Below are 23,387 nucleotides of genomic sequence, written 5' to 3'. Positions count from 1 at the left end.
AAAAGTAAATGTTCACCTTTAAAATCTTTATAACACTAGAGCATGACAAAGGGATAATAAAAGAACACCAATTTTATTCAAGATTGTGTGTACTAACTTCAGAGAAAGATAAAGATATATATTCCCTTGTTATTCTTGATATGCAATATCTAGGTTTTTTAAAATACTGTGAAACTCTCCATTTCCTCAGTACCTGTTTGTGAAAAACATATGGTACTATCTAATAATAGTGTTAACAGTTGTGTTTATAATTTCATAAGAATGCCAGGAAGGGAAAGAAATAATGTCTTAATTTTAATTAGGGAAAAAAAGACAAGATCTGCTTGTATATTCAGATTCTTGGGGATTTTTTTTGAACAATGAATTAATATTGCATAATTATAGATTTCTAGAGAAAAAGAAAACAATTTCCAATTACCCCCTATTTAGGGGGTAAACAGATTCCCTCCAATATGCCAAAAACACCCTTAGCAAGTTAAGAGTACCTTTCTACATAACAGTTTTCATCATTACCAGAAACATCAAAAATTGTCAAACCAAAGAGAGATTAAGCAATTATCATGAGTTTCCAAATCAGCTCAAAGTCAATAATGAATTCTCCATAGCTATCTTGATAGAAAAAATGAAATATATGAGGTTAGGGAGGTGGGGTGGGAAGACTAGAAATTTGACAACTAAACATTAAAAATCTTCATTAAAAATGTAGCATGCCTGAAATTGAGTACTGTTACTTTATACTGATATTCATCTCCCTCAGAGATAGGATCCCTAGAACATAGCTAAGTGTTGTTGAAATGGATTAGAATAATGAGGGCTGGTAGATTTTCTGGAAACAATCTGCAAGACTAGTTAATTAAGCATTTACTCAAAGAGTCATATCCATTCACCCAGGAGAAATCTATACCTATGAAAAATCAAAAGACAGTCACTAGGTAATAAAAGTTTTAGATACTGGATATTTGTTGCCAAGATACATAGTATGTTATCCATATAAAATTTACAACAATAGCAATATTTCTCCCCAAAATTATTCTGAAGAACCAGGTAAAAATTTTCAAGATGAAATCTTGAAATGATCTATGAACTTTAAACAGTAGGGCTTTTTGAAATTTCACAAAACAGTTAACAGAAATGGCTTCCCCATTTGAACTGAAGTCAGCAAAAAAAAAAAACTTGATAGTAAAGTCATCAGTATTTTTTAGTCATTTCTTTAATGACTTTTCCTAAGGAAACATTTTGAAAATTTTCAAAAAGTAAAATTTTCTCTTTAATCACAATTATTTATACAGTTTGTACTGTGATGCACCATGACAGGCAGCAGAGAATATACAAAAGAAAAGGTACATATATAGCTTCTTTTAGTGACCTTACATATAACCACTGCCACTGAAGAAGGGAGAGTAGAACTGCAAGTGAGAAAAAGGAGAATTTCATTTAGTTTTAATAGGCCCACTTATTTGGGTATCTAAAGTTTGATGATTTCAATGGGATAGTCTCTATGGAACAACATACCTAAGCCTTTGTCATCTGCTCCCTATCAATGGGAGGAAAAAAAATTATTCTAACAAAATCAGAACCCAGTCTATCACTTTATTTCAGGGAAGAGCTGACTTAATTTTATGCACATTTCTCAGTTATTTGCTCTGCATTGATAGTTTTCTCTGCTTAAATAAGTATTCCAGTACTACAAAAGGAATTAGGCAAATAACTGAAGCTACATTCAGCAAATGAGAAGGGAGACAGAACTCCCTGAGAGTCATGATACAAGGTACCAGTAAACAGGTGACCAAAAGAATAGGATCATAAGCTTTATCAATGGAAGAGACCTTGAAGTCATTTAGTTCAGCTCCTAATGTTTTAAGGAGACATAGGGTTATCAAGGTCAAGTGATTTGCTCAATGCCATTCAATAAGAGGCAAAGCCAAAATTCAAATTTGGAGCCTATGGCAAGATCAGTGCTCTTTTCACTACACCAGAAAGAGAATAAAATATTGCTTAGTGCAGGGCCATTTAATGAAGGGGACAGATGGCACTCTGTAATAGCTTCTAAATACATAGAATAAAATATAATAAACTATGTTCATAATGATTACCCTGGATCATGACAAAAAGGTTAAACTGTTATTTAGTATATTGCTTATTAAGGAAGAACATGGCTTTATTTGTACTCTAAAACAGTGTCACATATTGAAAAAAGTACTAATTTTTTTACTCAAGGGCCCCAGGTTCAGATACTGTCTTGTAACTTCCTACCTGCATGAAACCAAACAAAACTTTTTTTTATCTTTAGGTTTAAGTTGGACAAGATAACCTCTTAAAATGGTTTCCAGTTCTAAATTTAGGAAGTACACATTAAATGGATATCCATAAGAATTGGCTTTAAATTTTAGGAATTACTTTCAGCCCTGTAAATAATTTATTTACTCCAAAACCAAGCTGATATAGCTACTACCTCTTGGCCTTCAGTTTGTTTCTTCATCTGTAAAACAAAGGCAGCTGCATCTTTAAAACTGTTTCTAACTTGGAAATTTAAAGATTCTATAATCTTCCTAAGTTCATGGACCTCTGAAGCTAGAGGTCTTAGAGATCAACCAGTTCTCCCAGTCCAGCTAGAAATAAGGAAGCCAAAGCTTAGAGGACTGCTGACTCATCATTCCAGACTGGTCACCTGGGGATCTTAGAAATCTTGCTCCAGGTCACATCTCAAGACAGAGTGAGGACAAAAAATCTACAGCTCCTAAATTCTGGTCCAGGGATTTTTTCATCACAATATGCCACAAAATAACCTAAAAGCAACATGCACCACTACTCTGTCACAAAATTATACAATAGAAAAGGGACCAAGGGATTATTTCAGCCCCTTCATTTTACAGGAGGGGTCCTTAATGTGAATCCCATGGACAATAGATTTCAGGGACATCCTTGAATTGGGAAAAGAAAAGAACTTTCACTCATCTCAAATTGCAATTTAACATTTCATTTCATTAGGATTGTAGGTAACAACACCTTTCTGTGAAGGGGTCCACAGCCTTTGCCAGATTGTTAAAAGTTGCCAATACACAAAAGGAATTAAAAATCACTACTTTAAGGAGCAGGAAACTAAGACCCAAAGATGTAGGATGATTGAATCAACACCCCTATCTAATTATTGCTGGGGCTGGGGCTGCGGCTTGTACTGGAAACAACACCTAATCTCAGTCCATTTAGCCTCTGATCCAGTGTTTGTTGAGAGTATTTGATCAAAGAAAAGATTAGGACATTGTCCTTGCCATCAGAGACTCATCCTGAAAGTTATGACTATGATTATAAATCCCAAAAATATCAAGAGTTTAAAAAATTCTTAAGAGATCAATCAATTCAACCTCCTTGGTTTATAAGTGAAAAAACAAATCTCCTTAAAGACAATAATTAGTGTCCTTGGGAAACAAATCCAAGTCTGATACTCAAGAGTGTGTTCCTACTGGCTGTATCCTTGTTGCTCCTTACTTTAAGTACTATATTTCTGTATTATAATAGATTTTAAAAATGAAAAAATATTGAATTGAGGACTCATTTTATAATAAAAAATAGTGTGTCAAGATTTCCTGATGCTTTAAAATGTTATTCTGTATTTGGACATCTTTGGGAGAGAAAAGATACATTAATTTACATTATTAAACCTGAAAACCTTTTGTAAATATTATTAAATAACCCATGTAAGGATATACAGACACTTCTATTTTACACACTATAAAACAAATAATGGTTAAAATTTTTCTCAAGATCATGTTATTATTAAGTGTTTACTTTAGATACTGGCATTCTTTGATTCTTGTTATCTTATTCTAGAATCCATATACATTTTAAAAACAAAACAAAAGTGTTCAATTCTCAATAAGATTCCTGAAATCATGGAATATATTTTCCACTACTGACAAAAATAATCAGCTTCTACCATTTACTTAATTTACTTTTAATATCTAAGTTAATCATTAATGATAACAATGCTATAACACTGCTATTAGTAGCTTAATGATTTATATTATTAGCAACACAACATTACTTAAACATCACAGATAACAACAAATCAAACTGATTTCAAACCAAATAAAATTTTACTATACCTTCTACAAAATCGTTTTCATTAAATAGTTGTTTTTCACCAATTGGTCCATCTTCATCTTCTTGCTCATCTTCTTCATCAGGATTATTAATAACCTCCAGCCCAGCCTCAATAACTTCTACCAATTCATCTCTCTTGTCTTTTCTAACAGGTTTTTCCTCTGGGTGTCGAGTGAGACCCATCTCCAACTGGAAGACTTTCATTAAAGTAAAACTTTCAAAGGGGATGACACCATATTCACTAGGTAGTTTGGCTCCTACGCCTACCTCAGCTTTGTCAATTTGAGAATGAAGAAACTCCAAAAGATCATTAGGTATTTGTTCTTTGGTGCCTTGATATCCCATGCCATTTGCTCTTATGTTCTTTTTTTCTTGCAATGATCTCATTTTCTCACTCATCTCCTGTAATTCTTGCTTGAGCTGGGCAATCTGACGTTTCAGGCTAGATGCCCTAGTTTGATAATGTTCTTCTTGTTCTTGTAGGAGAGCTTGGTAATACTCTTTTCCATAATTCTCCCCAATGATACCAGGAAGAGAGGCATTGCCATCAGTTTGTGGAGCACATTCAAGAAGGTACATAAATAATATTAAAATACATAGCAGGGCAAGACCCAATAGTAGCCAACGGGTCCTGGCTTGAAGCATCAAACCTCTTCTGGGCATTCTTATTAATGTGTAGTTTCTCGAGGCTATAAGTTCCTTTCGTGTTCATACTTTAGAGAAACATCATCAAAATCTTTCAAGAGAATAAATCCAGGATTCTTGTAAAGGACACAGAGATTAGTTCTGCTGTAGCTCAAAAAATTTTCTTTATGCATTAGTAATGACTATTTGCAGATATGGTAAGATTAAATGAACATTTCCTGTCTGTTACTACGAAGTCCATGAGAGATAATGTAATAGGATATAGCAAGTCAGATGAAATCCATTATATGGGTGATGATTTGCCTGTAAGAAAAATTAGAATAAAAAATTTAGTTTCAAAATATAGCATTTGAAAATAATTAAACAAAAATACATGAGCAGTAAGAGAAATATTTATTAACCAAAGGGAAATCAGGCAATCAAATGTACTTTTACAAAAACAGTAGACTATTTGGCATTTTAACAAATTCTAATAATCAACATTTCTAAGTTCCTAACAGGCATTCATTGTGAAAACTTCAATATACTAGAGTGTTAAATACTTGAATTTCAATAGTCCTGAGTAGAGTCAAAACTAAATTAAACTGTAATTGTAAAAAATTTAACAAAATAAATAAAAATATAATAGAACATAGATAATGCTAATATTTGGTTTTCACAGGGATCTTTATGTATGTTTACTGACCCCATTTCTAACACCAGTGTTTGAGAAGATCCCAATTTAATCAATTAAGTACTGAATTATATCAATAGACTTTTACTGCTGAGTGCCTGTCACTATACTCCTATACTTTGAAAATCAGTAATTTATATATAGTTCATAACTCTTTTAATATCTTGGAATATTCAATTACCTAGTATATCTAATTCCCCAACTGTGGCAGATAAGAGTTTATAGAGTTAAACTTTTATAAGCTTTTTTTCCTTATCTCACTTAAGACGTAATCTAAATATTTATCATCGTTTCTTACTGGACAGTGTAGTATCTTCATTCAGCAAAACCAAATCAAGAATATATATTCTTGCTCCATCAGCTTCTTTAGGCCAAACCAGCAAACTGAAGAAACCTTAAGGTTAAATAGGTAAAAAAGTAAATTATGTATTAGAACTACAAAGGATACAGACATCTGGAAATCACATTAAGGAAATTTTAACATCCAAATACCTCAATATGATTACTGCATTATTTGGTTATAAGATCACATAATTCTTTCCACTGTGTTACACGGCAACAATTTTCCTTCAAGTCTGGAATGGTTTAGACTAAAACTATTTAAAGGTCAAAATTAAAAACTCTGAATCAAGTACTTAGGACATAAAAACTTCTCCATTAATTCCATATAAAACTTCTTTCAAATAAAAGTTTACCTATTTCTAAATGGAAAAGATCCCTAATTTCTTTTTTTGATAAGTGCCCTATTCTAAATCAGAAAATGTCCCCTCTATTTCTAAGGATGAAAAAAAAAAGCTTCTGAATTTAGCAAAGGCAAATGAACTCTTACAAAAAAAAATTATTATGTTGTTGGGAACTACTTTACTGGATAGTGCCTATTGCAAGGGGGAAGCAGAGGAAAAGATATAAGATATTGCTACCACTACGTGTTACTCAATCTTCATCTGTTTCTACTTCTTCTAAGAGGGCAAGATGCAAATAGAGATAAATATTTGTAAGAGAACTTCTACAGTGAAATCCTAAACCTTCAGGCTTATATCCATTATATTGTGCACTTAAGTGACTGATAAATTAGAATGCATTGTATTGTGTGTCTTTGGAAGAAACTCATTAAAATGAATCTAATGAGAAATTCAATTTTTGAGAATTTTAAGAAGCAAAGAAAACACTTCATCAGCCTTATTTAGTACTTTAATAAAGCAACCTGATAAAGTTAACTAATTTACATTTGCGAATCTTTCAGTCTCTACCCCAGATCCATTTCTTTTTCTTATATCTAATTTGACTGTTGAATAGGATCAAAAAAATTCACCACGGAGGTTTTACCGTGTTGCCTCACTTGGTAGGGAGATGAGCCTGGATTCTTGAAGGCTCTGTTAGTGACAACTAATGGTCTTTGCCATTGTTTTGTTGTTTTCAGTCAAGTCTGACTCTTCATGACCCTATTTGGATTTTTCTTAACAAAGACTGTGGTATAGTTTGCCATTTTCTTCTTCGGATGAGGAAAAGCAAGGTAAATAGGACTGTTATCCAGGGTGACAGTAAGTGTCTGAGCCCAGATCTGAAATCAGGCATTTCTGACTCCAAGTCTGGCACTCTAATCTACTACATTACCCTTCCAAGCTATAAAGGCTTCAAATGTAAAGTCTAGTTGAAAAATTAAATCTCTTGAAGAATTAATCTTGCCAGATACAAGGAGGGATCCTGCAAGAAAAATTCTTCATTATTAATGTCCATGCTAGTATGATTATAGAAACACATTTTATACATGTACAGGTACTCAAAAGCTCCAAATCTAACTTCTTTTCCCCAAAACCTGCTCCTTATGGTTTCCCTATTTCTATCAGTGGTACCATCCTCCCCAGTCATGTCAACCCATGAATGAAAAAAAGGTAAGCTAAAACACTTTTCAGTTTCAAGAAATGATATATAAACAAAATTTAAGAAAACCTATTTTCGAGTGACACTGATAATCTGGAAAGCATCTAAAAAAACAGATTGGTGAAGGATGTTAAATCATGCCATAATAATATCATATTATGGATTTGGAGATGGGGATGGTGCTTGGCCTGGAAAAGAGAAGATTTAGGATGAACATGATAAGGGCCTTCAATTATCTTAAATCTTGTCTTTTGCGGCTCCAGAGGACAAACAACAAGAAACAGAAATTACAGAGTAGGGGATGACAGTAATTGGATGAAGAAGGAAAATTAATTGGAGCTATATATCTATATAAGAAATGAAAATGACTGGGTTTCTGCAAATAAAAGGGCTTTAAGCAAAGGATGAATGACCACTTTTCAGATCTGTTGTTCAGGGGATCATGTGGCACAGAGAGTGATACACTGTCCAACTTTGTATAAATTGGTTTAAGTATAAAAAAGTACATGATGGTTTAAGTATAAGAAAGTTTTAAATATAGGAAAGGTTTGAGATGTGAAATTCCTGTCATGCTATTTTATAAATTCTACTCAAATGTTTCTTGAATAAAGGTTCTTCACTAAAACCCTTGTTTAGGCCAGACCAACTACTTCCCCATTGATGTAATCTCAGGGCCTATGCATTTCAATTACATAGTCCTAAAGTTTCTACTGAGCAGATTTCAATTCAAAGCACTTAACTTTATCTAGTCCCTGAGGGGGAAGTAATAGTTTGGCAGTGTCCCAGAAAGCTGTTTGTTTTGACAAAAATCCTCACCTACTTCTAGGAAAATAAACAATACCTAAAAGAGACTCTTTACTGAACTATATATATGCAATTCTTATTATTGTCTGTAAAGTAGACTTAAAGGCATAGTTTAGGGATAATTCCAAACAACCTCCTAACCATAAAAGTGTGAGCAATGATTTTTTTTCCTCTTTGAAGTTTTCCTCAAACAAGGGCGTGTAGGATTTTTTTTGTAAAGGAATACAAATCAATTTTAGCTGGATATTTAGTGTCAAAGACAAGCAAAATATATGTGAGTCTTTCTAAATTAGTAATATCATTAAGAACTCAGAAAGCAAATTTTAAAAATATTCTATCTTTGCATCCTATCCTTTTACCCAAGAATACTGCAATAGGACTAAAGACCAGAAAGTAACAGATTTAATGACTAATCCTTTTTTAAGTTTAATTATTTTTTGCTCAGTCTTAACTTGTAAACACTTGATTTAGTAACTTTATCTCAGTTTTGATATATAATCCTGTGTATTATTCACAGTAACTGACTAAAATACAATATAAATTCATTAAAAGGCAGGAAAGAACTAACAAATTTTCACTAGTCTATTATTATCTTTAAACAAGTTGAGAGAAGTTTGCCACACAAAATACATATAAAATGATCAAAAATATATGAACTTAAAATACTTTAAAAACTGCTATGCTTTTCCATTATCGCCACAAAACTTTAACTACATAAAATTCTTACTGAATTACTCAAAAATTAAATTTAAGCTCCTTAATGCATTTCTTTTATCTGAATTAGTAAAAGTAGACACAAACATAAGAACATGAAAATAATATTAAGAAACTTTTAAAAATGTATTTAAATACTTAAAGGGATAGGAAACACCTTTTAAAAACTGGAGCATTCAAAAGGTGGAACTCTTCTAAGGTTGTATTCTGCTAAAGTACTCTAGTAAAAATAGTGCTTAATTCAAGATAATAGATGTAATTATACACATGTGTATATGTATATATATATATATATAATATATATATATATATGAAAAGGACACAATTTAGCCTTTCTTTTTTCTAAATGTATATTCCTCCAAATATTTGCTGCATGTTACTCAACAAAAACTTGTTGACTCACTGATAAAAACAGGAAACAAATTTTCATTTTCTCATTTTTATAACGTAAATCTTCACCTTGACATACACTAAAATCCTTAGGAAAAAAAACACAGAAATGAAAAGGTACTGCACAACAGAAAGATGAAAAAGTAGGAGCTGGAAAAATTTTAATGCATAGTAAAAATGTTGGAATAACCCTTGGAATAGCTTCTTACTAACTCTAGATATCTTAAGAAATAATTATGCAAATAGGAAAAATTTCACTATAGTAGATTTATCCTGTTCTACCTAAACATTTCAATTTATATATAAATCAAAAAGAGAAAAGTAACATTTTAAAATTTAAGGAAAATCTGTAATTTCACAAAAAGTCTTTAGAATCAGAAATATTCCTTCATCCTTTTCATAAACTACTTCCAGTTATATTCCAAAAATTGTTAGCCATGTTTCAGACAGTATTGGTTAAAACATGGTTAAAATACTGCAATGCATATCTAAAGCATTTATTTCGTGACTTGTTCACAAAAATTAAAAAAAAATTGTTATCTTCTAACATTAAGAAAATCTCTAATTATTATTTTAGACATTTTTGACCTAGTAAATGATGGCACTGATGGTTGTCAATTCAGTACAAATTATTTATTCTAATTATATATAGTGACACCTTTCAAACAGCTAAATTTCAAACACCAAAAATGTAGATGAACTTGAGCACAACTTTATATACTAACCTCTACTCCTTCCTCTCCCTTCATCGGAAAAGAGATAGTTTGGTAATGAGGATGAATTGTCAGTCTTGGAGTCCCAGGACCTATATACTAGCAAGGGCAGCTAAGTGGTGCAGTGGATAGAACATTAGCCTTGGAGTCAGGAGAGCAGGAGTTAGAATCCTACCTCAGACATTTGACTCTTATTAGCAGTATGACCTTGGGCAAGTCACTTAACCATGTTTACTTCACATCCAAGACTATCTTCCTGATCCATATCTGGACATTGGATTCAGATAGCTCTAGAGAAGAAAGTGAGGCTGGTGACTTAGCACAGCCCCCCCTCACTCAAATTCAAGTCACATGCTTGTCATGATATCACCTCCCTGATGTTGTGGTCTTCTTTGAAAATGAAGGCAAACATTAAACATTATTATCACATACAACTTGTTAGACATATTGTTTCTTCAATTTTACAATGGTAACAGAGGGAGAGTGAGGGACACTTAAAGCCCTTTCCAACTTGGAAATGCAATACTATAGTTTAAAGAATTCCATTTTAGCAATTTTAAATCTTTGTGCCTCCTCAAATCTTTCCTCATTTTTGTTGGTATGGAGACCTTCACATTGTTGAAGTTCTTACTTCAAAGGAGCACCCTGAAATTGACCAGTAGCTAATTATCAAGTCAGAGAGCAGGAAGCACAGACCAGGCAAACACTTCATGGTCATCAATAAACTTTAAACCCTTTGTCAACGAGTCACAAGGAACTGCAGGTGAAAAAAATTCAACTAGTACCAAATAAATGGCACATATAATATAAGCTACAAGGGGAGAATGAACAAGAAAGGCCAATGATAATTTCATAAAGGATGTGGAGGTTGAGCTGAACTATGAATGGTTTGATCAAGATGTAAGAGGCATTCTAAGTGACAAATGCCTCTGTATCAACATCTTCTAAAAGATGATACTGAGAAATTCCATGAAAAAATAAAAAAAATTGTACAATACATCAACACATGCCTGGCTGTTTGGTTTCTTGTCATCATCTCCCTAATCATATTGCTTAAAGTTTTAACCACTTGAGAGGTCTTTTCAAACAACTAGCTTTAAGTTTATTATTTCTATAGGGTTTTTTATTTTCAATATATCTTTTTCTTTGCTCCTTAGAAGGTCTTTGAAGAATTAACTGGATAAAAGATGTGTCATCTTATATCACAATACCAGACTACAAAGTTAGCTTTTTCCTGTTTTTTTAAGTTCTTTTTTCCTTTTTGCTATTATCTAATTATTTTTTCTCTTTTTTTTGTCTCAATTGAGGAGTCAGGTAGAATTCCCCTTCCTCTTCTCCCCGTCAAATTGATTTGTTAGTTTTTAATTTCATTTTGTGTGCCTTTTTCAAAAAAAAAAAAAGCTTTCCTTATTCTCTTCCTTATTTATTCTTAATTTTTACTTTTTGTTCACATTTTTATGCTTGTTTATTCCTTTATCATGCTCTTTAGTTCTCAAAGAGTTAAAATTTTTGAGGTACCTTATTTTGGGTTCCCTCTTCTAAAGTTTCTGCCATTGCCCTGATCTCTTATTCCCTGGTCCCCTTTTTCTGTTGTGACTCACTTCTAGAAATACCATTTACTGCAATAGGAACTTTTCTTTTTCCCTGACCATGCAGTCCACTATTGACCTTTGCTCTCCCACTGCCTCAAAACCTTCTTCTTGTGTCCATGACTTTCTACTTTTCTCGGTGTCATGAGCTCTGCTTCCCTTGCAGTGAGACAGGATGAGTGATCTCTCTAATCAATACTATAAAATATCTCATTTCTCCCATAGTGAAAAATTGTCTGTACTTCTTTTAACTAGGATGTTTAAGAAGCAAATAATTTTCTCAGGTTTAATTTTTTTCAAATGCTTTAAAAAATTTTTTTATTGAATTTCTATCTTTCTTCAGTAATGGTTAGGCTTGTTTCTAGGCTAAGCAGCATCCTAAGTGCCTTTGTTCACTGGAATCCATTATTTTATTACCTCTTGAGAATTTTTTGTGGTTGGAAAATGGTGTTGCCATTTGAATTTTCTTTTCCTCTATTTTCAAAGTTTTACTACTGGTTGCTTATAGAATTTATTGTTGTTGGAACTGTTACAAATTTAAGCATTATGTATTTGGGAATTTGTAGCATAGGCTTTATTTCTAAAGGCCACCGAGGGATTCTTTTGATTGACACTTTATTTTATGTTCAGACGTTCTCAGCAGTTTTCTTGTATTATTTTTTCATTGTGGTGTTAAGGCTTTTTTTTAGTTGCCACATTTTTCTAGAGACCTATATTTTTTTTAAATGGTCTACTTATTTTACCTTTGAGATCAATATGTTTTGCTTATTTGGGAATCCCCTTTGCTGTAGTATTGCTGCTTATGATAATCACAATTTCTGAAGAAAATGCACAGTGGAGAAGCTCAATAAGACCAGAAATTCTCATCCAATAAACACCAATTCTCGAAGTCAAAAGGGCAAAATCAGTTTTAGGGTCCAAGTATATTCACAAAACATTTCAGAAAATAAAGGGGAAATAATACAGAAGTAATATCATCTCACTGACCATCACCATCCCCCCCCCAACAAAAACACAACAGTAAACAGAAAAATGAGCCTGAAGAAAGCTTGAAGTAAGAAACAATTAAATCAAATAAATATAATTTTCCTCAGTGACAAGCATGGGTGACTTTTAAAGCATTATATGTTTGTTCCTCCTGCAGTGATTCAAAACTGTCATGATCTTATACACAACAATTTTAGGGTTTTTGAAGTAACTATATCAAATTCTGATTACTTCTGACTAAACCCAATATGTTCCTGTCATTATCTCAGCTTGTCATCAAATTATTTCCAAACTGCCATAAAAGGTTCAACATTTGAGTGCAAACTGACTCTCATTGATTGTCAGACACATTCCCATACCCTCAGTTGCATTATGTACACTACATTGGAGTAGCTCCCTCATTCTCCTGTAATCATACCTCATTATCTGTGCAATCAAGTGAGCAAGATGTTAAGAACATTTGCATTCTTTCAGAGTAAATATCAGGCTGCTTGAAAATCATAATCTCTGGGCAAGCATACTACAAGTCATCTTGAAACCATCATGGACCATCACAAATGTTCTGCAAGAAAAAAAAAACATGTTGCTTCTCACTGCAAAATTAAGGATGTTTTCTGATTTAAATTCTGTTACTACCTAACAAAATTTTCAAATAAACTTTTTTGCAATACAAATCTACCTCAGATAGTTACTAGCTGTGTGATACTGGACAAGTAACAACTCTGTGCCTTAATTTCCTCATCTGTAAAATGAACCAAAGGAAATGACAAGTTGATCCAGTATATTTGCCAAGAAAACCTCAAATAGGGTCATGAAGAATCAGACACAACTGAAACTAAACAACAAACTTTAATATTCTTATGTTTATTTTTGGCTGCTGTTTATCCCATCTTTGTTTATTATTTTTGAGAAGGCAATGATAAGCCTGGCTCCTCAACAATCTCTCACAGTATTATTCCCTCCCCAGTGGGACCAGGTCCTAGGGAATGGTGTCCTGAAAAACAGAGGCAACCAAGATGGATTATACATTCCATCCTCCCTATCATAGTCAAATGAGGTTACAAAGAGTAAGACATGACTGAAAAGAGACTGAAAACCTATAACAAATTTTTTTACATATCTACTGAAGGGGCTAGCCCAATTCTTTTTCAACTAACAGAGATATACAATCCTAAATTTGGTGATTGCAGTTTTAGACAACTTTAGACTGGATTATGATATCACACTTATTCATCATTGTTAACATTCTCCAAACCACAAATAAATATCGGAAAGCAATCAGCAGAAAGACATTCCAGGCACAGTCCACTATTTTAATTAAGCAGAACTAAAATAAAGTACAAATTAAATAATTAATATCAACAGATCATAAAAACCCTCACATTTTACTTTATGTAAAAAAATAAACTTCTTTTCTATTTCCATCATGAGTTAGTTATTGTTTTAATAATGTGCTATTAGGAAAACGACTGAAAATGGAATTCATCTTGGTAGTCATTTTAACAGTTCTCAGAAGGTTAAAATGCACAATGCACAATTCTTTCAAATTTGGACTGCAATAATAACAGATCAACTTAAAAATACATATATCACTATGCTCAAAACAAAACAAAAAGAAAAAACCCTGCAGGCTTGCAAGTCCAACCATATCCCTAAGCTTGCCATGAATACCCGATGCTCAATCATTACCTAAATTTAAACAGCTTACTTCCCAAGAAGGATTTGTGATTTGCTAGTTAATAGCAATAACGTTTATATTAGCAATATAGGGGTTTTTATTAAAGCTATTTGTTTATCACAACCTACAGAGGATGGGAAAGAATAAGGAGATGAAGTGGAATAAGAAAACATAAGATTTAGAAACTGTAAGGCTCTATTAACCCCATTTTAAAGAAAAGGCAATCTCTGGCAGGGAGGTATGAAGTGACTGGCCCAGATCACAGAGCTCGATTTCATAGGCACCATACTTTCCCCCATCAATTCAGTCTCTCAAAGACTTCCTGAAAGATCTTCAATCCTTGCCGGGGCCATCCTGCAGTGAACCTGATGATGAACCTCTAAACGACATTGCTAGGATGATCCTCCAAAGACAAACATTCCATCAGCCGGGAGGGAGCTACACTCAGGGCATCTTATTGGCTTTAGAAGGATCAATGGGCCACCTTTCAGTCTCCCGAGACACCAGGGTCCTGTCTACCGGACTTCCCAGGCTCGCCTCCGGGAAGCCAGGTTCGCCAAGAGGGGCCAAGGCTTCGGAGCGGGACTTAATCGTGGATCTATACGGAAACAAAAGTTTCCCTTCCTTCCTTCACCCTTCTAATTTCAACAAATGTTTTCAACTCTTACAAAAAGGCAGGGGACACTTCTTAGCTAACTTCGGTGTATCGGTTCTGGGTTTGGCCGGCTTCAAGAGGAATACATTGTATCCAACCAAGAGTAAAATGTTGCTAGTTACTAAGTCACTTGCAGAGTGGCAAAGGGGCAGTCCGGCCAGAGGGCAGAAGCGGGAGCAGCCAAGCCGGGGCAGCCCAGCCCGGCGCTAGAGAAGCGCCAGACTTCCCAGTGACTCCGCGGCATCAATCATTTCGCGGAAATGTCACGGAGAGCGCAGAGACAAGGAAGGCTTTTCCATTGCAAAAGTAAAATCAAATAAAGTTAGTCTGCCAGAGAAGGGAGGCGGAGGCGGAGCCCGGGCACGCACGTCCCCAGCCCGGGCTCCGCGGGCTCCGGGCAGCCGCGCGCCCGGGGCCAGCCCGCGGCCCGGGAGCCGGGCTGTCACCCCTCGGCAGCGGCGCGCGGTACTCACCCCAGCAGGGCGCCGACCTGCCCGCAGAGCCGGCGGTGGAGCCTGCGGCCGGCTGCCGGGGGCGCCGCGGAGCCGGCGGCTGCAGCTGCGGCAGAGCCCCCGCGCCGGGGCCGCAGGCGCCGCTTCCTCCGCCTCCTCCTCCCCGCCCGGCTCCTCGCGCCACCCCCAGCCCGGGCCGCCTCACCTCCCGGAATAACGGCCACTTCCTGTGTGCGCGAGGAAATGAGGCCGCCGCGCGCCCGCGCGCCCGCCCGCGCCGCCACCGCCCGGGCCCTGCGTCCTGCGCGCGCCGCCCCCTCCCCCACGCCTACGCCGGCGCCGCGGGGAGCCCCGCCGCGCCCACGCGCAGCTCCCGCCCCGCTGTCAGCCGCCCCGGAGGGGCCGCGCGGGGGCGGGGCGACGAGGGGGCGGAGAGACCCCGGAGGAGAGAAGTGGGGGCCCGAGACAGTGGGGAGACGGGGGGCACTCGGAAAGCGGCGCAGGAAACGAGGGGACGGGGGAGAAAAAGAGGCGACTGGGGCAGGAAAGAGGGAGAGGTGAGAAAAAGACTGAAAAGAGAGAAAGCCGAGGGAGAAAGTAAGCAAAACAGCAGAGGGAGAGGGAGGGAGAGGAGGAGAGAGCAGCCAAAGTGGAAGGAGAAGAAGAAACAGAAAGGGAGAGGGGGGACAGGAAGGGATGGATGAAAGGCACTGAAAAGAGGGAGGGGGGAAGAGAAAGGGAAGGAGTGAGAAAGTGAAACGGGAGAAAGGGAGGAAAGAAGAAAAAGAAAAGAAAAGGGTAGAAAAGGGAGGGAGTGGGTCAGGAAGGGGGGGGTTGATGAAAGACACTGAAAAGAGGGAGAGAAGATGAGGAAAAGAGAGAGGAGTGAGAAATTAAGTGAAACAAGCGAAGGATAAAGGGAGGAGAGGAGAGAAGAAAAAAAGAAAGGAAAAGGGTAGACAAAGAGGGGGCGGAATAGAAAAGGGGGAGAGATGAGAGAAAGACGCTGCAAGAAGGAGAGAAGAGGAGGGAGTGAAAAAGTAAGCAAAACAGGAGAGACAGATGAAAGGAGAGGATGGGGAGAAAGAAGGAAGAAGGGAAGAGAGGGAGTGAGAAGAAAAGAGAGGAAGGAGTAAAAGGGGGGCAATAAGGGAAAGGGAGGGGGGAGACCAAGGTGGCACAGAGAGAGAGAGAGGAGACTTGCACCTCATGTCCGAACACTTCACAGTGCATGCACGACACCCATTGTCACCAAGGATGATAAGACTGGTATATGCATACACACACACAAACACACACACACACACACACACACACACACACACACACACACCATATGCTCTCATCCATCTACTTGTTTTATCTATCACATATATGTATATAGAGATTTATACATATGTGTGTATGTATGCATGTATATGTATGTGTATTTTTTTTCTGTCTAATCAGTTGCCCTTTCCCAACAGACTTAAGCTAAATCCTGCCAAATGTAGGGGACTTACTCAAGCTCCCTTCTCCCTCCCCATTTCCCTCCATGACCACCCTAAAGTTTCCTCTTCCTTTCAGCTTCAGTCTCCATTGTAACCAGCTCTCAAGCATCAATTATCCTTGGTCTTCCCCAAAATACAATGTAAATTCCCTATAGGAAAAGGATTATTTTACTTTTGTCTCTGTATATCCAGAACCTAACATAATGCTTAGGACTGTGACCTATTGGGATTGTTGAACCCAACTAAACTGTAAATTCCTTAAAGGTATGATTTGATTCTTATCAATTTGACTTTAAAGAGAATATTTGTATATTATAAAGCAGTCTGTTGGACTTAAAAATACACCAATATTTGGGAAGCAGTAGCGGTACAATAGAAAGAACCTTAGATTTGAAAGAAGACAATAGGTTTGAATCCAAGCTATGATATCATTTGTTATTCTTTCCCATAAGCCTCAGTTTCCTTACCTGTAAAGGGATTAAGCTCTTAAAATCCCTTCTAGTTCTAAAACTATAATCTTCTGATTCATAAATAGTTTTTGATTGAAAACCTGGCAAGTATAGCTTCCAAAAGTTAATGAATTGCTCAAAGAAGAAAAAGAATTGAACACAATTGAGTTCTCTATTTTACATCCCAATCCCTATGGACAAAACCACTTTCTAGCACATTCAAGGGTTCAGTTCCTCCTCTCTTACCTTCCTAATAGAGACAGAAATCTCACTAGATACCCCTCTTCCAAGAATTTCCCCCACAAAAAAAGTATTTTTAAACTAGTATTTAGTATATTTACTTCTCAAACTCCAGTTGAAATCTCTTTAAAGTTCTTTAGTAATATTTTAATCCGAGGTACTCTTACTTACTTTGCTTATGTACGTCTACTATAGAAAAGAAAGCAGTTTAAAGACCAAAAAGTCTAAGCAAGGCCCCTCTTTGAGATAAGTGACAGGCCCCTATTTTCAAGGAATATGTGATAACATAGGTCACCTCATCCAAACCTATGACATCCCAGAGGATTCTCCTTAGCAGATCTTTAGAAAAGTTGTTGTGGTGAGAAATTTTTGAGTGTGTGATTATAACATTAGGAAAGGAAGGGGTCACTGAATCAAGGGAGCTGGTCTTTCTATTCCCTTTTTTTCACAATGCTTCTTCAACCTTGAGTGCAAACAAGGGCACCCAAGACCTTATTAAACCAATTACAATTCAAAAACAAGGATTGTAAGACCAGCAATGATTTCCTAATTAAAGATTAGTCCCAAGTGCCAAATTCTTAGAAATATTTTTCTTGTAGCTCAAACCAAGATATGTAGTAACTGTGACTGTATAAATAGGCAAGCCTATCTAGACAAGTGTGGAAATTTAATCATATTCCATAGACTTAGTCATTATTGAACTTCATGAATTTAGGGCATGCTAACTCATAATATGGAGACAAGGGAGTAAGGGAGGAGCAAGGGAGTGAAGAGAGAACAGTACAATAGGATTCTAGATATTTAGGTTCTGGATCCAAGTTTTCAACTAATCAGTTATGGGTTAGTAAAAACACAGCCAACCTTGTCTCAGTCTCAGTTTCCTCATCTGAAAAATGAGAGGGAATTAGAGTAGATGAGTTCAGGTTTACCTCTAAGTTTTATAATAATTTCAGTAAAGGATCGATCTCAGCATTTATATTTATTGATCTGAAATCAGGCATAAAACTAAGTGCTAAGTGCTTTGTCTCTGCAACCTCAAGGAGCTTACAATCTTTTCATTTCAACAAATGTTAAATGCCAAATATAGGAGTCAGTTTTTATTTTATGGGGCTATATTAAGCCTTAGATCCCATCCCCCCATCTTACCTGCTCTTTGAGGCTTGAGGGAAGTAAGCAATAGTCAACCTGAACAGTCCTGAACATGGAGCCTCTACTATGCTTCATACTTTAAAATCATTCATTCACTATATGCAAAAAACAATGAAAGAACCACCTTTCTTGAAGTAATTTGGAGAAAGTTACTAATAAGTTTATGGAGGTTTCCCTATATGTTGTTAGTAGAAATAGCCAAATTCTAATCAAAGAAAAATATCTTCGATTATAAACGCAAAACAAAATTATGAATAAGAAAAGAGACTGTGCAATAACCAGTATAAACAAGGATTTTATTTCTCATAGAGGTTTTATCTCTTCATAGAGAAGAATGAGAATGCACATTTAGTGCCTATCCAATTCCTCTGCTTAGAATTCACTAAACTATCTTTTCAACTTTAGATACTATCTTCCATGGACTCTAGACTCCAGCCAATGTGGGCTACTCTCTGCCCCTGGAACATTCACTGTATTCCACACTGATCCCTATAATTATAATGCCCCTCTCTCCTATGAAATTACTATGAAAATCCTACCCATACTTTAAAACCCAAGTCAAATATCTCCCATTCCAGGAAGACTTTGCTGAAAACTGCAATTAATTCCTCTAAGATTTCACATACTACTTTTTTTGTTGTTACTCTCTAATGCACTTTGGTAATGTTGAATATTAAATCTGTTCTTAAGTTCCTTGAATTGTATAACTTGAACATAGTAGGGCCTTAATAACTATTATGTTTGGTGTTTGTTGTAACTCATCAGGTTCCCTTAGTTGATAGAAATATTGCTTTGTGTAGATTCTCTTTGCCCTAATTCTATGTTCTCCAAGTAACCTTCTAATCTAAGATTTGGTCTCCTTAGTGAGGCCTATCAATCAAGATGGAGAACTGCTTAAAGAAGTTCTATGTGTGTGTGTGTGTGTGTGTGTGTGTGTGTGTGTGCACATGTTATAGATGAATAAATGGCCATTCTTAGTTTAATACGTGGATCTCTCAGAGCTTGACATGATACAATTGTCTAAAGTTAAAATAATTCTTTTGAATCTGGAAAGCTGGGGAACAAAATCAGGGGCATGGTGACTGCACAGTGGTACAGCATTGTCTGAAAGAGTAAATCAACAGAATGCAATGGGTCATTGAAACCTGCTGTCTTGGCAGGAAATGTAAATGGAGAAGAGAAGTGAGAAGAGCTGAGGGAAACATTAGCTAAAGGTTTAGAGCAGTTTGTTTCTTTAGGAAGGTGAAACAAAAACACCATATATACTAATATGTGTATATAAATTTAAGTTGTAATTTACATAAAAGAAACACATCAGTATATAATACATCCTGTAGCAAATGCACTGAATTCTAGTATAAACAAAGTCATGGGATTAGCCACACTGAACTCCTGTTGACAAATCTAGTTCTTACTACAATTCCTAGTAATAAAATTCCCTTCTACCCCGTGCTTGCCAACAATGAACGATTTTACTCATTCAAAGATCAGTAAACACAATCTGCCCTGAGGGCAGGTAATCAGTATATAAAAATGAAGGGCAGATCCAAATTTTGCTTTAATACCTCTCTCATTCATGCAAGTGAAACAGGTTAACTCTCTTCTTTGCTTCTTGGACCACTGATTAATTATAATTTAAAAAGAACAGAAAGACTAATTTTCATCTAGTCAAATGGGATAAGATCTTTTCATTGAACCAAATATGAGAACATTGCTCTAATTTTTTAAGTCTGACTTCCTAATAAACTACATGTAATATTCTAGTCTTTTGAAAATCTTTCATTTCCTTTCTGTTTTGAAGTTAATATTTTTTAGGTGAAGTTAATGTTTTTAACCAATTAGCCTTTGCAGTAAGTAGCTTGGATATGCTTAGCTTTAATATTATTCATTTTTTTCCTTTCATTTCCCTCTTCTCCTACCACAAAATATAAATGCCAAATACATTTTTATTTAAGTAACATGACATGAAATCAGAGCACCAAGATTACTTTGCTTTTAGACTAGCAATGGTCTTATCTCAATCATAAAACTTACTAATCATTTTCTGTCATTTTAGATTTTCCTACTATATACATACTAATTTATGTATACCTGTGTGAAAAAATATATGCATATATATATATATATATATATATATATATATAAATTCCTATCAGCTTGTGTCAACTTAGCCAGATAATATGCTATTTGCTTAAACTTTTTTGTCAGGGAAAGAAGAAAATAAGCAAATCAAATGGTATAGCAGCTACTGAGTTAACTTCATGTTATTTATGTGGCAATTACGCATTACTTCCTCACACTTCATTTCTTCATCCTTTAAATTGGCGGGGGAGGGTTGGCAGGGCAGGGTAATGTTTGTGCCTCAGTTTATTTTAAAAATGAGAGTCTTGGATTAAATTATCTTCAAGGTACCTTCCCCATTCTAAATTATGCAATCCTGTGAACTCATGTTTAGAAAGATAAATATTTTACTTACAGAAACTGACCAGTTACACAATTTTAAATTGTTAAAATGCATCAAGAAATATAATTTTTCCTTGGAACAGAACAATTACAACTCTTCCTTTTACAGGGTCATTTCTACACAAATTATAGAAAAGCAATCATGTTGTGCAAACATGTAGGCTAGATGAGTTAAAAGTTGGGAAACCTTTTCCAAGAATAAATACAGTGAAGCCACAGATTGGCTTGGCTGACACAAATGAAAGGGGCATCATGCCCAGTTCTTATTTTACACTTCAATCTGGTATCCTCACTAGTTGGTATTTAAAGTTAATTCTACCCTCCCAATAAAGATTGCCTCCTTCACACACTGTCCTAAGTTGGCATCTAGGACTAATCTTACCATGTAGCCATTACTGGCCTCTGGCATTTTCTCATTTAACCTGCTAAGGTCAAAATCACTCTGTCAAATATAAGCAGAAAACATTTTTTCTTCTTTTCTAAATCTATCCCTTTTTTCTGCCTCCACCTACTTATTCATTTCTACTAACTCAGTTCTGGTTTTGGATGTGCAGGATTCCATGAGAAATCCTTGAATAATCTGATCACTTATGTTTCTCAGTAGAGACCTCTATTCTCCAACAATAATATCTCAGTGGTTAGCATACAGTATAAGACTTTCCTCATCCCTGTGATTCTGAACCCCGGGTGTCACTGCATAAATCCCACATCCCATCTCCTATTTCCCATTCCTTTATTCTTATCTTTTTTAATCCTACTCCTTCCTCATGTCTCCAGATCTAGCTGCCCCCTTCCACTGAAACTCTCTAGAATGCCTTCTTCTTAATGAACAAACTTGATTTCATCTTTTTTATCTTTTCTCAATCCCTACATCTTTTGGCTTTCACTGACCCCTGAATCCCTTTTGATTACACTACATTCTCGGCCACATTTTCTAGACCTGAGTGCACTTTTACTCAGACTGTGTGATTCCCTGGTTATGATTGGAAATTTAGAATACTTACCTCCTATTGCTACTTCCAAATTCCCCCTGACCAGCATCCATCAGACAAGTAGTTTCTAAGAACCTTTATGTCCCCAGCATTATGAAAATCACTTGGGGTACAATTACAAAGAATGAAACCATTCCATAATTTCTCCTGTTGTAAGCTACCTTCAGTCCAAACTTATTGCCCTATTAGGATTTCAAATAACAAGGTCAAGATCTGGTAAACAAGACCTTGACAATATTCTCCTTCCTTCCTTAATGAATTCAGTGCCTGGTTCATCTTTACTCTGCCTCAATTTTCACCTTTATTTCCATGTATAGTGTTATTAACCCTCCAGTGCCATAGCTTCCTAGTTTCACAATCTATTCATTTCCAACAGCATAGTTTTCTACTTTGGGGTAGCAAGGTGGCACAGTGGATCAAAGTCTGATCCTAGAGTGAGGAGTACCTGAGTTCAAATGCAACGTCAGACAATTAGTAGCTCTGTGACCCTTGGTAAGACATTTAACCCTGTTTGCCTCAGTTTCTCATCTTTAAAATGAGATGTAGGAGAAAATGGCAAACCACACCATATTTTTTTGCCAAGAAAACTCTGAATGGAGCCACAGAGAATTGGATATAACTGGACAATGTTCTTCTAATCTATCTCAGTTATGCACAAAGATATTCATATCCTCAATCTTGTCATTACCTACAAGTATTTTACTTCTATGTTCATGATTTATCATTCCTATCATCATTTGTATCCCTAACCCTATTTTTCATGACCTCCAGATTCTCCAGGCAAAGTCCTTTTTCAAGTCTTCACCCAGAATCTACTCTCCTTTATTTTGACCCATTGAGGAATCATTTCCTCTTTAGAGCATCCTTTACACTCTATTCCAAGGGTGGGGACACTCTTTTTTCTGTCAGGGGCCATGTGGATATTTATTAAATCATTTACCTACTATATTTGGTCAACCATTTAATTCATCCCTAAAAAACTCCTAGAGTTATTGAATTGCGAGTCCTGCCTGCAGTTGCCATGTCAAGGTCAGACCAAATGACCTATGGACCAGATATTCCCCTGCTCTAAACTCTTGGCTTCTACTCCATCAGTGCTCCTGCCTTGTCAAACTTCAACCTTGGATTACTCACACCATGAACCTTCTTCACATCTGTTCATATTCTGCTGGATGGAGCTGTAGAAAATCATAAAACCAGTCTGTCTCTGGTCTAAAAGGGGGTTCTACCTTAGGAAAGGTTGGATCTGGGCATCAAATAGATTGTCAGCTAAACGACATGTGATTTTATGATTTTGCTCTACATTCATCAATCTAATTAAA

The 23,387-nt window shown here is 36.0% G+C and overlaps 1 protein-coding gene across 2 annotated transcripts in view; it reads right to left on the bottom strand.

The window, feature by feature from the left end:
* The window catches only part of CSGALNACT2 (chondroitin sulfate N-acetylgalactosaminyltransferase 2), a 40,405-nt gene extending 24,858 nt beyond the window's left edge, over nucleotides 1–15,547 (bottom strand). Inside the window, exons 1-4 of one of the 2 annotated variants that reach the window (XM_074232973.1) lie at nucleotides 15,488–15,547; nucleotides 12,916–13,059; nucleotides 5,718–5,813; nucleotides 4,104–5,049 (exon numbers count right to left, since the gene is read on the bottom strand). In XM_074232973.1, coding sequence (XP_074089074.1) covers nucleotides 4,104–4,764 — 661 coding nt within the window. In that variant the 5' untranslated portion in view covers nucleotides 4,765–5,049; nucleotides 5,718–5,813; nucleotides 12,916–13,059; nucleotides 15,488–15,547. Of the gene's footprint in view, nucleotides 1–4,103; nucleotides 5,050–5,717; nucleotides 5,814–12,915; nucleotides 13,060–15,303; nucleotides 15,374–15,487 lie in introns of those variants that run through there. The other variant, XM_074232972.1, reaches the window with a different exon arrangement.
* Nucleotides 15,548–23,387: the final 7,840 nt, after the last annotated feature.

The sequence above is a fragment of the Macrotis lagotis genome, chromosome 4 (assembly GCF_037893015.1).
Source record: "Macrotis lagotis isolate mMagLag1 chromosome 4, bilby.v1.9.chrom.fasta, whole genome shotgun sequence".
NCBI classification, from domain to species: domain Eukaryota; kingdom Metazoa; phylum Chordata; class Mammalia; order Peramelemorphia; family Peramelidae; genus Macrotis; species Macrotis lagotis.
This window is presented reverse-complemented; position numbering and strand designations above follow the sequence as displayed.